A 14,409-nucleotide genomic window follows, 5' to 3' on the forward strand; every position below is an offset into this window, starting at 1 on the left:
ACCTAACATCCAACTGCCTGGTGTCCACTATGTTCGAACCCCCCCCTACACTTCTCGGGTTGCCACACAAGGGTTTTCATCAATCACGCTTTCCAATATTCTTTTGGAAAGCAGTGGATTACACACCTAAACAACACACTAGAAAATCATGTGTGACTAACCTGGAATGCATGGTTTGCATGTAACTTGAAAAGATTCCTTTCCGAACCCCTCAGCTACATGCTACATGACTTGTGTAATGTCTGGCCATTCAATATGGCTGCCGACTCAGCATCCATATCAGTGTCACTAACTTGTTACGTCCTGAAATGGTGATGGAGGGTAGGGGCAAGGAGAGACACAGGGAAGGTGGAGGGAGTAGAGCCAGAGAAGGAGGATAGATGGAGGGCAGAGGAGGAGAAACAGAGAAGGTGAAATTGATATGGAGAACATGGGGGAGTAGAGACAGAGAAGGGATAGATGTAGGGCATGGGAGGAGAGACAGATAAAGGGGAGAGATGTAGGACCTGGGAGGAGAGACAGATAAGAGGGAGAGATGTAGGGCATGGGAGGAGAGACAGATAAGGAGGGGGAGATGTAGGGCATGGGAGGAGAGACAGATAAGGAGGGGGAGATGTAGGGCATGGGAGGAGAGACAGATAAAGGGGAGAGATGTAGGACCTGGGAGGAGAGACAGATAAGGGGGAGAGATGTAGGGCATGGGAGGAGAGACAGGGAAGGGGGAGAGATGTAGGGCATGGGAGGAGAGACAGATAAGGGGGAGAGATGTAGGGCATGGGAGGAGAGACAGATAAGGGGGAGAGATGTAGGGCATGGGAGGAGAGACAGATAAGAGGGAGAGATGTAGGGCATGGGAGGAGAGACAGATAAGGGGGAGAGATGTAGGGCATGTGAGGAGAGACAGATAAGGAGGGGGAGATGTAGGGCATGGGAGGAGAGACAGATAAGGGGGAGAGATGTAGGGCATGGGAGGAGTGATAGATAAAGGGGAGAGATGTAGGGTATGGGAGGATAGACAGATAAGGAGGGGGAGATGTAGGGCATGGGAGGAGAGACAGATAAGGGGGAGAGATGTAGGGTGTGGAGAGGAGAGACAGGGAAGGGGGAGATGGAAGGCATGGGAGGAGAGACAGATAAGGGGGAGAGATGTAGGGTGTGGAGAGGAGAGACAGATAAGAGGGAGAGATGTAGGGTGTGGAGAGGAGAGACAGGGAAGGGGGAGATGGAAGGCATGGGAGGAGAGATCAGCCAAATGGTGTGCAGACTCCTTTCATCTGTTATATATTTATATATTTGCCTTTTGTATCTGGCTTCTGATGTTCGCCAGTATTATTGCTATAAAAAGGCAAGGCACTTTCACTCAAGGCAAGGCACATTTGCAAATTATTTAGTCTACTAGAAAGCAGTACCAGGTTAATTTTATCTAGTTTAATACATTTTTATTATCCATTACAGCATACATTTTAGCAATCTACTATGAATGAATCTTTCCCAGAACAATACGTGGTAATATCGCCTACATGGAATTTTAATTGATCCTTTTCATGTTTCAGATTTCAGATTGGGATTTGTTTGGACAACTGTAGTACGGTATCCTAGCAGCAACACTGACTTTAATTATTGGATGACGATTTTTTTCCCCCTGGAGTTTATTGAAACAGGAAAAGGGTATCTAGTTGGCAATGATGACTTATCTGTCTTCCAGGCTGATTCTCTGCGGCGCTTTCCTTCCCATCCTGATGGGCAATTTGTGCCCGAACACTCACCACAGTGCATAAATCCCATTATCTGATATGCTCAACACCCACTGTACGTTAATGTATGTGGGCTTCACATAGACCATGTCCTAAATTTGCTGTACATGAGCTGATTGTCACTGACGGGAAGGAGCGCTGGTGAACACGCGTATTTGCCGCTGACGCCAAGCTGACACGCCAATCCGAGCACAGCGTGTGATTCCCGACTTCACAAAATGCTTAAAAACATAACAATGCAGTATTTAGTTACACACGCAGAGTGCAGTTTGGAGAATCAGTGTGGGGCCTCTTCTTAAACTGCACATCAAACACTCCCGTCCAGGATGCCTCGCGGGACCTTTCTGTTGAATCTCTAAACCATTTCCTCTGGTGTTAAATCTGCCTGCCAGTCTGGCGGCGCTGGAGCAGAATACAGTCACATCTTGGCTGTTCTAACCCACAGGGTCTGAACGCTGCGGTCCTTTTCTCAGAAGGGACAAGGTAGTGTTTGTTACTGCAACCTCGCGTTTTCAACCCAAGCCATGTGGGGAAAACATCACTTTAAGAATAACACCTCAGTCCCCAAACCTCTTGCTCTATAGACTCATGTGTCAGGCTTCTAGGTGAATGTGACACTGTGACATCTGGCGGTGTGAGAGTACCTGCGAGCAAAGCATGGACGAGCAGATTGGAAAGGTGTCACCAGTTTATCACATTCAGTAGCGGTCTGTCACCTCGGTTTTGACTGTACAGTGTCACTGTTCACAGAAAAAATGCAGAAAGTGATTTAGTCTGCAGCTTGTTCTTGGAGATGTAACCCACTCTTTCTATGCTGAAATCTCCCATCATAACGGTCCACGTGGCTGAAGTGGCTTTACTGTAGCAAAACAGTGGAAGCAGCTCGACCAACATCCACGTACAGCACATCAGTGGTTATGCCTTTAGCTAGGCTCAGTGTCAAACGGATTTCTTATTCTCACAGCATTTAGCCTGTCAGGATGTACTGTGTTTCTACAGGGATTCCTCATGGGTAGATGTGACATCCAAAATGCCCTTACTCAGAGAGAGTCAGTGTCAGGTCAAAGACGGTGCCAAATCCAGTGTCCTCTAATGCTGTGCTGTTCATTGAAACTGATTATAGACGTTATGGCACAGATAAGTTGGAATTATTTATAATGACCTCAGCCAAATGTCGACTACATTAAACAACACTGCATATCCACGTGTTAGATCAGCCAGTGGTAATGGGCTAGTTCCAAGCTCATTCTGTCCCTCCCAGCTGTAGGGGAACATCAGAGAACCCCTGTATTTGGACTGCAACAAATGTTTTGTTTTTCATGGCTCAGTATTACAGCACTTTAGGTCTGTAATGGTAGAATAACTAAACTGTTTATACATTACATCACATTTTGAAGGTAGACCCCGTATTTTGTCTATGCTTCATCCATAATCATGGATGGAGTTCCCCACCATGAAGGATAGATGCTGGTTAGACTAGCAGCAGGAGGCTGGGCCTGCTCTCCTCCCCTCTGTCTCATCCTTGGTTGGTCAGATGCAGTGGGAGGTGAGTGTGTGGGCCTTAACTAGCGTAATTCTGCCTGGAGACAGGGCTGAGAGACGAGGTACAGGGGGAGGAGAGACAGAAGGGGTTACCCTGGGCCATGAAAGAAGACGGTGAACGGCTGATTAATGAGGGCTATTTGGCATGCTGCTGGCCCTCAGACAGCCCTGACGGCGCAATACGGGACGAATGAACAGTGGCTTTGTATGGCCCAAACCACAGCTCCCACCACCTCAGTGAGGAGACATGCAGTAGTGGCCACTGGCCGAGGTTTGAAATGCCAAGTAGGCTGTTCACTCCCATTCAGTTCATGACCATGGAAAGTGCTGTTTAAATGTAATCCAGTGGTGAGTATAGGAGTGAGTCTAGGACGTTGCTGCAGCTGTGTAATGTCCGATGGGATCTATATTGTCTCATTATAAATAGGTCCAAACCAATAATCCCGGCGATTATTTCCTCGAGGGTATTTGAATATGCCATAAAAGGTATAGACAACGTGAAGACATCGGCCCATGTAGGTAGTAAAATGCCATTACACGCACGGATTGACAATTCCCTCACTTAAGCGCACATGAAAATGGATGACTCGAAATACTGTCAGAACCTCAGGGCCTGTCACGTCGTTTTTTCCACCCTGGGCTTAAGAGTCGTGTAGACACTGCTACCGAAACGCTTTCTTCTGTTTCTTCTGTCTGGGATTACTACTACTACTACTACTGCTCCTCTCTCCTCCGGCCCTTAGCCCTCCTTGCCTCCTCTCTCTCCTCCCACTCTCTCCTCTCTCTGCTCCAGGACCCCCCTCCCTCAGTAAGCAGCAACGTCAGCACATTCTGCCTGCCTGCCACACTGGGGAAAGAACAATATCAATTTCAGCATTTACACTGCCTGTGTGCGCTGTGAATGCAATAATAACGCTTTCAGGGACAGGGAAATTATATATGTATTGTCTGATTCAGGAATCCCGCAGTGATCAGCGTATTTTACTGGGAAAGTAGGACTATTCAGTCTGGACACAGAGTGAGGATATTGTTATGGTTGCCGCAATATTGCTTTTGTTGAAATTAAGTGCACATTAAATATTGAAGTTATTTCTTTAATTATTGAGCGTTTCTTATTTATTATTGTGCTTGGAACTAGAGCGTAGTGTACAACAGGCGTGAATAATCATTCTGTTAATCATTCATAAAGTGCTTAGTGAATCTCTAATAAAGACATTCATTATGCATATTCTGCAGGGTGTTTATATGCTTTAATCCTAATATTGATTTTATTGTGTAACATATATACCATAGCTGTATAATATAACTATACAGCTATAGTATACCAGAAACTGTGTTTGATGGAAACATTTTGTGTAGCCTATTTAGCTGACATTTCAATCCTTGCCGCTCCTTGTCCATTGCTATTTCTTTATCACATTACATGGAGACCAGGGGCTCGAAGGTAAGCTAAAGAGACTGGTGACAAGGCTAGTAATGACTATACTGATGAATAAAATGTGATGAAAATAAATGAACTGTTATCTGTACTTACACTAGGACATGGTCTTTTACTTAAACCTTATTGTCTTTACAGTATCTAAAGAGCCAAGCGAAGTGTCTCTTGTCTAATAAGCTAGGCCTCATCCAGTCCCAAGCAGTGCACAGTTGCTCTCCTTTTCACCATGCAACTCAGCGTAGTTGGAGCGTTGTCTTTTTAAAATGAAACTTTCCAATCAATCACTTCAGCCTTGTTTGTGCTATATAAACAACCCAGAGGCTTTTCTGCAGTCATTATGGGATCCAGAATGGGTACTTTGTAGTTGGTCCTCACATTAGTTGATGACTGCACAGCACTGAAATTAAAGGCCAAAACACAGATTGCACAAAGATGAATGTTATGTTATTAGTAATAAGTAGGCAGGTTGTCCTTTTCTTTAGCATTTCTTTCAACTCAGATTGCGAAGAAATACACTAGAATTGTGAAACTATGAAATTATAAAGGTGCCTACTTTTGGGCCAAAATACATTTATTTTGAAAAGATGGTGGAGTTGGTATGTTAAAACAACAGTACATACACTTCTGCATTATGTCAAATGTGCTTGACTTCCCTTATTACATCCTATCAAATGTCTTTGGAAGCCCTTTATTTTCCAGAAATGGCATGAAAGTTAATTGAAGGGGTTCGTTTAGGGAGGTTTTCATTTCCCTCCTCTCACTCTGCAAACTTCAATTGTGTCTTTGCAGGATGATGAAGTGGTTCTCCAGTGTGTCGCCTGCATCCACAAGGAAAATCGCAAGTTCTGCCTTACCGCAGAGGGGCTCGGCAATCGACTGTGTTACCTGGAACCCACATCAGAGGCAAAGGTAGGCACAGAGGGAATCCATACTGAGTGTAGGAGTAGCACATTTAGTTTATTCATTGTTTGTTTCTCTCAAACCGAAAGCTTGTGCAAGAAAACACAAGACAGCATTTCGGAGTTACTCTAGCTGTACAGTATATTGAATTATTCACTACTAGAATTAACATACTGCATGTAGAGCCATAGCCCTCTTCGTTTCGTAGTGTAGGTAAAACCTTTTGTGTAAAAGTGTATATTTCGGTTGAAGAGGAGTTGTTCCCAGGTGTTCTCCTTAGTGCCCAGCTAGTGGGATGAGAGAATGCAGGACTCGGCACAGCTCAATGGTAACCACATTGTTTAGATGTCCATCAGGCTTTCAAAGTTAAATTGTTAACACGTGCGATTCATTTAAATAGTTTACCATTGTTCTTTTTTTTTCCCATTGTTTTTCGAGCCTCAGTGCCATCCATAGTCAGTGCTGGACTTGAGCTAGAGCTGTCTGGAGGGCAGTACCAACACAGGATTTTTGCAACAAATGTTAACTCTATTGAGCATTACTGGGAAACAGCCTTTTCCCAGCAAAGGGAGGTTTGATACTGGCCAATCATTGTTTAATTTCTCAGAATCCCGATTTTTTTAAAAGAGGTTTCATTACTGCCACTTTTAGCGAGTTTGGAACACATCCCGAGGATTGGGTGCAATGTATTATGTTCACTAATTGCGGACCTAGCACGGGAAGTAGCTCCTTTTCTAGTTTAGTTGAAATAGGGTCCAGTTGACAACTACTGGGTTTATAGCTAAATTTGGTATTTTCTGTCTATGACAGCCAGTTTATTGTTTCATATTTTCTTAACTTTTTTATGGTGCGACTGTATCCAAGGTATTACACATGAGTAAGACTAGATCCTCGGTGAGATCGTTCACAGATGTATTTACTTTGAGATCCTTGGGTTAGTCCAGAGAGTCTAAAAGAGCATCACCAAATGTTGTTTGTTCAAGTCGTTATTTTATGGCTTTTTAAAATTCCTTTGTTGTTTGTGCATGTGGGTTGTCATGGTGAAAATTATAGGATGGTTGTCTGATATTCCGGGATCATGATGAAAAACGGTGAGATTCGCAATTATACATATTGCATGGGACAAAACTAAGTCCAACATATGATTGTGGCAATGTGTAGTTCCTGAAACATGTTGGACAAAACCCACTGAGTAAATTTTGCCTCTAAAAGGTCTTTAGGACAGGGTCATTGCCCAAGTCACCAAAAATGTGAATATTATCTGCCACGACTGCAAGGTCCAATGAGAATTCTGAAAAGTCTGCATGACTTTTGAGGTTTTAGCCTGCTTGACTAAAACTTCAAGAGACAGAAACCTAGTCATTTGTTTGAGTGTTCAATTACAATTAAATCCAATTACATCCAGTTTGTGATCAGAGATTACTTAAGTGATTGCCTTTGAAATATGTGATTTAACACTAAGTAGTCCCAGATTCACAGAGAAAACTGATTTTCCTTGACATCGTTATGGTCATTGATGGAAATCCATTGCACACTCCAAAGGCAAATGCAAAGCCTAGTATCAAGACCAGAAAGATGCTTTGCAACTAACTAATAACACCTTTCAAGCCACGTGTCCCCAGTAAAGTTAAAGCTGAAGGAATCTAAACTTAACCTCATAATATTTTTTTGATTTCAAATCCAAACCTTTGTAGTACAGAGAAATAAGAAAAGAAAGAAGAAACCGAGAAAGAAGAAAGAAGGTTTTTGACCAAGGGGGCGCTGTAGGTCCCAAATGGAAGGAAAACAGACGGCTTGTCATTTGCAGCCACACTGACTGAAATCAGCAAAAAGAAGCTCAATAGGTCAATGCCTGTGCGTGCTCCTGTTGATGCATTCCCGTGGGCAGGCCTGTGCCACCTGGATTTACTCAGTTAATCAATGTACCATTGAAATGAATGATTGTTCTAACCTTTTGATTCATTCATGGATGTCTCTTAAATGTAGTCATGTTGTCAACATTTTAATTGTGTTGAATCTTGACATCATCCTTCAGCCACAGGCTCACCCCACCAAAATCTGTATAACAACAAATGAATAAATCAGTCGAACCGGGGACACACTAAGTGCCACACAGAGGCAGCTTACCGTGACGAACCATCAGAATTTGGACCCAACCACAGTTATTCAGTTTGACGTAATGCCAACTTTTTTATGTTGTTGATTGTTTATCTCAGCGGGCCTCCATCTTTATGATAATGTTCACGTTGGAGAAATTAGATCATGCTGTGTTTCTTTATTAGTTCATAAACAAACTATAGTTGCTTGCTATAATTACTTGCTTCTTCAATACAGCCTGCTGCTTTGGAATTGCATTTGACTTTTAAGCAACTACGTATAAAATCACTGGAGGTTTTATAATGATGGATTGAGTGAGGCTTGATTGTTTGAAAAGCAAAATAAGCATTCCCTTATGAAAGTTTAAATGTCGCTCCTAAATTATTTACCACACAGCAATTCAAATCCAAAGTGGATCCAAAGTGGATTCGTTTATTTTGTCACAATTTACTTACTTGTATTTCTGGACTTGGAAAAGGAGCCCCACGGCAGTTCTATCAATCTAATTCCAAAAATGCAGTGCAGTATTGGACATCAAAGAACCCACTTTCAACTGGAGCAAGTGGTTGTCCCTCTCATCAGTTCCTCTCAGTTTCCATCCTCATGTTACTCTAACCTGCCGGTGTTATAGTCCCATTGCAGTCCTTTTGACAGTACAGGCTCATTGGATTTTCCTGTATTGACTGTTCCTTTAATGATAATCCAACAATATCATTTTTAATTTCAGCAGAGCCGAGTAGCCAGACGCATGGAAACAGAGACAAAGACACAAAGAGTGTAAGAGAGAGGCAGAGTTTATTTGATGGAGTGATGGTAAATAATCTATGCCCTGTGTGGCTACAGTATTCCACGTCTTCACCCCCAACCCACAGCACTCACCTAGGGACAGAAGGAGAGGCCGTTGAAGGTCTGGATGCTTCCATCCCAGATCGGATGGCAATTAAACCAGACGTGTGTGATGGATGCCCTCCCTGTCTGCCACTTTGTCTTCATTGCTTGGTGTTTGAATGAAACGTCATCCTCCCCCAGGGACAACAGACAGAGAAGGCTAAAAAAAATGACTCAACTACCAGTAGGAACACAATTTAAAAGAAGAATGAGGGGATTGATCTGCATCCACTGGGATCTGATTGATTTCCTAGTGGAGAGTAGTAAACAGACACAAAGCCACAAAGATTTTGATTTAAATGGTTCATGTTTAAATGTGACATCAATCAGCCAATAAAGAATCAGTCAAGGAGCTGTGGCTTGCGGTTCTTTTCTGTCAGTTATCCAATGGTTGGACCAGACCAAAAAAAATGAAAGGCCTACTGTGTATGAGATGGACAATTCAACGTAAGAGGAGGATTCTAGTTCTAGGTTTCTGAAGAAATGCACACCATGTGCTCTACCATTGCCATGACCTTGAAGGAGCTCCATTACGGGGTCATCTCTGTGGGGTTATCAAGTTGGTATGTAACCTTTTGGTCCTGCTCCCCAGAGAAAATGTGATCCGCTGAAAGACTGTGTAGCTGGTACCTCCCCACAGCACGGGCCATTAAGCAGTGAGCGGTGTGTAGACAAGCAGACATAAAACTGTCTTTGTGATGTGCCTTCTCAGATTGAGGACATTTCAACCTACAGGCTTCTTATTACTAGGCTGCTCTGCTGAGAGGGCTAGCTACCATGCTAGTGTTACTCACCCAGAGGGTGGTGACCTGTTACCCTCCCAGAGATTAATCAGTCAAATTATATATTCGGTAATGAAGCCATATGAACTTGTATGCGTTAGAATGGGATTTTAATTTCGCCCTGCTCTACAAAGGCAACAACCGCATCAGGGTTTTCTTTTTTCTGTAATGAACCCTCATAGGCCTATAGATCAAAATTAATAAAAATGTATCTAATCTATTTTTCTTCTTGAAGGGGAATAACGGCAAATATCAATGATGTGTCAAAGTTCATAAATTGCTTGAGGTTATTTATGGACTGTCTCTCTCATCAACCAGCTCTCTCACTCAGGGAGAGCAGGGTCGAGGCAGCGCAAGAGCAGCGACGGAGGGGTATATTGCTCTCACCCCACTGACAGCTCTTCCAAAGGCAGCTTGTGGGTTTACTGCACGTGTGTGGTTGATGTTTGTCATTATTCCCCTTTAAAGAAGATTAAGCAAAACAGTTAATATTATGCTAGACTCACAAGCCAGTCGACTTTTCACTCAAAAGACCGGGAACTGAAATCTAGGATTCATTGCCGGAGTTGAATGGATAGAATTGAGTGCGGCCATAACAATCACTTTGCCCACAAGCCAAGGCATGTAGGTTTCCAAAGCCCCTTACATTTTATGGTTATTATATGATTATATCAGCTTGTATTCTCTAATTAAGATGCATGATTAGCCTGTGCAGTTATTAGTTATAAGCAACGACGTGTCTGACAAGAACCACTGATTCATTTGAAAATGATCACGCTCTCCAACTGTTAGCCTATGACTATTCACTGTGAGATTGGTGGAGCACGTGTGTCTATACTAAAGACAGCGATAAAACTGTTTTAAATTACCTTTCAAGTGAACGTGTCTGGGTGCATTACTTCAGGACACTAAAATGAGACGTCTCTTATGCATTTTGAAGCTGACCCTTGAGGCCGCCCTGAGAGACACATTGCTTCAAATTCATTGACATGTGTCACTGGAAATCACATCAGGCCTGTTTATCTCTCAACTCTACTGTCCTGCTGCCGGTTATCAAGCTCCCCAGATCTATACTTCGCCGGGATGTAAATTAGCGGAACTAAAATATCCTGATAAGGCATCAGTTGTTTAACATGGGCTTGGTTCTTCCCAAGTGTACCAACACAGCTCAGCAGGAGTAGGTTGGCTGAAGTTCCACTTTAAAGTTAGACTTACCTGTAACAAGGTGAACCAGTTTAGTCAAGTTTATTTTTTAATCTTGCTCTGCAAAAAGGAGGACAGTGCATCGTTTGTCTTGTGGTGGTGTAAATCCCCTCTGTCACCTTCTTTGCCTCATTCTGTCAGCCCGCGGCCCTGTCCTGTATGGAGAAGGAATGGGTGCTCCACTCGCTCTGTCCCTACATGGTCCCATGGGTTCATGCTCCCATTTCAGACACTCGTTTGGCCACGATCCATATGCACTGATATTTCTTGACTGCAATAATGATAGAATTAGGCCATAAAAAGGTATTAGATTTGTGGCGGACAGCCTAGTGTTCGAGAGCATTGCCACTAAACCTAATTTTGCTGATTGTAAACTCAGAGCCAACATGTTAAAAATGTCTGTCATTGTGCCCTGGAGCAAGGCACTTAAGCCTAATTGCTCCTGCAAGTTGCTCTGGATAAGTGCTTCGAAATCATTAATCATGGACGTTATGGACAAATTATGCTGAGTAGGGAAAATCCATTCCAGGGTTTGGAATCAACTTTTTCTTGAATCTTTAATTGAAATAGAAGTATTGAATTTGAATTAAAGATACAGTAAAAGTTTAATGAAGAATTAAAATAAACTCCAATGACTTAAAAGTAAGTGAAGTTCAGAAATTCCTAATTGCGACCCGAATACCTGCGTCAGTCTGTCAGTTATCTGAGGACTGCCTCTAGTAACCAGTCAGAAGGCTCTGCTTGGTTTCCTTTTGAGCACCATTCTATATTAGGCCTCCTCAGTAAGGTGTTAAATCTTTACCCGGAATTGCCAATTGTCTGCTGCATTCAACCCATAACCTGATCTCACTTCCTCTCTCTCTTCCCAGTATGTCCCGCCAGACCTGTGCATCTGTAACTTTGTGCTGGAGCAGTCTCTGTCTGTGCGAGCCTTACAGGAGATGCTGGCTAAGACTGGGCAGAACAGTGAGGGGGTGAGTACTTCTCCGCCTACGCGGAGAGCAGTCGCAGAGCCCTCCATCTGAAGGGAAACCATGGGACACTGCTGTTTCACCAATTCCATTTCGGGATTTATATAATGAATGCAGAGAGCATGGATTTATGTTTAAACATTTTGTGTTCTTTAAGAGCGAGTATTGAGGGGAATTGGCTTATTGCTGTGGCCGGGGGACCTGGTTGCTTGGAAGTTGAATTCTTCATGAATAGTAATGTGGAGGAAAGTCTTTAGAAGGAGTTGAGTGACCTTTTGCTACAGATTTACTGAAGTGTTTTGCCCTGTTCTTCTTGCTTACCCATGTGATTAAGAATGAGTCTGAAAAGAACACCTCTTAAAGTGTCACTTTCCACTATAGAACGTAATTGCACTGCAACTTGAATACCTTTGGTGCAAAGAGAAGCAAGCCAGTTGACAGAGCCTTGATGTACAATTTTCTTACATGTCTCTTAGGCAGTAAGGAAGCAATCTGATTGAATGGACCTCCATAAAGTGTTCCCTATGCATTTCATTCTGGCTCCCAGTGGGAATTGAACCAACAACCCTAGTAATGCAAGCAAGATGTTTGTAACAAGTGAGCTACAGCAGAACATACAAGTCTCCGCACCACTTTCATATTAACACTGAAGAACCAGGTGCCAATGCTAAGAGGCACAGTATTTCTTCTCCAGTTATGTGTTGGGGTGACTGGTTAGAAAGTATCTATACAGTAAATAGAGAAACACTACACCTCCTAATGACCACCAGTCCTTTTAATGTATAGTGTTTTCAACAGAGGATGCAGAAAGGACAATATATTTTCAGGTTTCATTGGTTTCATTGGTTGATGTTCTTTTCAGTACATCAAAAAAAATAAGGAAAATGTATGCAATCTGGATAAGAGCGTCTGTAAAATATGAATCTCTTTGTGCTTTATTCCTCTACGTTTTGCACTTCCTGAAATGTGTGTGAGGGATTTGTTTGTGTGCCTCTGGTCTGTGTAGTTCATCAGATGTTGTACTTTATAACATCGTTGATCTACATCAGGGGTGGGTAATCTAAGGCCCGCGGGCCAAATTCGGCCCACGATGCAATTCCATCCGGCCCGCGGTAGGTAATAAAATAGTTCTGAGGGGATGTAAAACACAACTCACCAGCCCATTCATATTCATCGTAATTTAAATGATTTAGACATTACAATGGACCTACTGTGGAAATGTTTAAATGATTGCCCTTTTCTGGCCTACAAATCATTTATGATTTACAAATTACAAAACAAATGCAGACCTCCACTTAATTTCTAAATCCTGATGTGGCCCCCGTGCCAAAAAGTTTGCCCTCCCCTGGTCTAAGTGGTGTGTGTACTTCCTAGATCATTTATAATATCACAGATCTCTTGTCAGTTTATCAATAATTTATGTAAACGGACAGTATAATTTATGCAGTTCAGGTCACATTGATACTGATCTCATTTGCTTAATTTTCTGTTAAAACAATGCAATTTTTTTGGTCTTCATTGATCCGCTGTGACAGATCTATAGCCTACTTTTGACAGTGCTAGGTTCAGCCATTGTTTTATGGTCGTCTCCCTACCTCTTTGCCTCAAGGCAAGGACAGATAAGTGTGTTCCCCATTCATTTCATTTCCCTCTCCTGTAACCTCTACGATGCATGGTCCTTTAGTCAAGCTAGCAGCCTGCTTTCCCTTTTTCATCTCAAATGTCTTCTAAGGATATGATGGTCCCTTTGGTGAAAGCCAACAGATTCCCCACAGCAGGTATGTTTTAAATGTAAACATGAATGTATATGCTGCTGAATTACCTAATGACATTATGGATTTATTTGGTTAAGCAAGTGAGTCAATTGTGTCACAGCACTTGACACAGCATGACAAAGACAGATGGAATGAGAATAGACTTTCCGTACAAGCAGTCTGGTCTTATTGTTACTGCTAATCTCCTGTTCAGAAAAGGCCCTTCTATACCTCCCCTGAATTAACTTTAGATTACTGGTTTTCTGTTCTGCCTCATCATTAATTGAACCCAGCTGTTGTCCCAAGTCTTTCCCTTATTAGGGGTTTAAATTAAACAATGGAGTGGACCTGGCTTTAAGGTCCAGATTTGAGTTTCAGGACTCTACTGAATCCAGTCATTTTGGTGGGAGTTCTTATGGAAGAGATCATTTCAATCCAATTCTAGAACATCATACAACATTTCTTGAATCATTTCTAATCTCCATTCATTAATTTTCCTTCCCCATAAAACATCCAACATCCCCAGTGAACCTTCCCTCCTTTTCTTCCCCCTTCCTTTCTAAAATGATTTTCACTCTGGAGAAAAGCAGACAGCAAACTCTATAGCCTAGCCAATGTTTACTGGTATGATTACATTATTTTATTTTAACTATTTTAACTATTGCAAAACAATTCTCCTTTGCAGTGATGACCAAAGGCATAACGACTGCAAGTTGTTCCACATAAACACTCAGTTACACATCAATAATCATTAATGCGACTGCACCAAAGAAAGTGCTGAGATCAATAAATCACTTCCTGTGGATGTGATCAGGTGATACATGTACAGATGGAGAAGGTACTGAGCAGGTACAGTGATCAGGTCACCATGCGGATGGTTTGAAGGGGTAAGGAGTCATAAAAGAGTCTGGTTCAGCAGTGTTCTTCTGGGGATTTCAACCTTTATTGTTAACTGCGACATCCATAGTGAACCCAGTCAGTCTTGGTATAAACTGTCCACTGTCCACATATCAGCCCATCTTTCACATTTCTATTTGCTTTTAATTTAGATGAATTATAAATGCAGAAGTTAATACACAG

The 14,409-nt window shown here is 42.4% G+C and overlaps 1 protein-coding gene across 1 annotated transcript in view; it reads left to right on the forward strand.

Moving 5' to 3' along the window:
- Positions 1 to 14,409, forward strand: part of LOC105015717 (ryanodine receptor 3) — a 113,040-nt gene that overhangs the window by 16,991 nt on the left and 81,640 nt on the right. The window contains exons 2-3 of the mRNA XM_020054320.2: positions 5,524 to 5,643; positions 11,474 to 11,578. Coding sequence (XP_019909879.2) covers positions 5,524 to 5,643; positions 11,474 to 11,578 — 225 coding nt within the window. The remainder of the gene's footprint in view (positions 1 to 5,523; positions 5,644 to 11,473; positions 11,579 to 14,409) is intronic.

Source organism: Esox lucius, chromosome 15 (genome assembly GCF_011004845.1).
Source record: "Esox lucius isolate fEsoLuc1 chromosome 15, fEsoLuc1.pri, whole genome shotgun sequence".
NCBI classification, from domain to species: domain Eukaryota; kingdom Metazoa; phylum Chordata; class Actinopteri; order Esociformes; family Esocidae; genus Esox; species Esox lucius.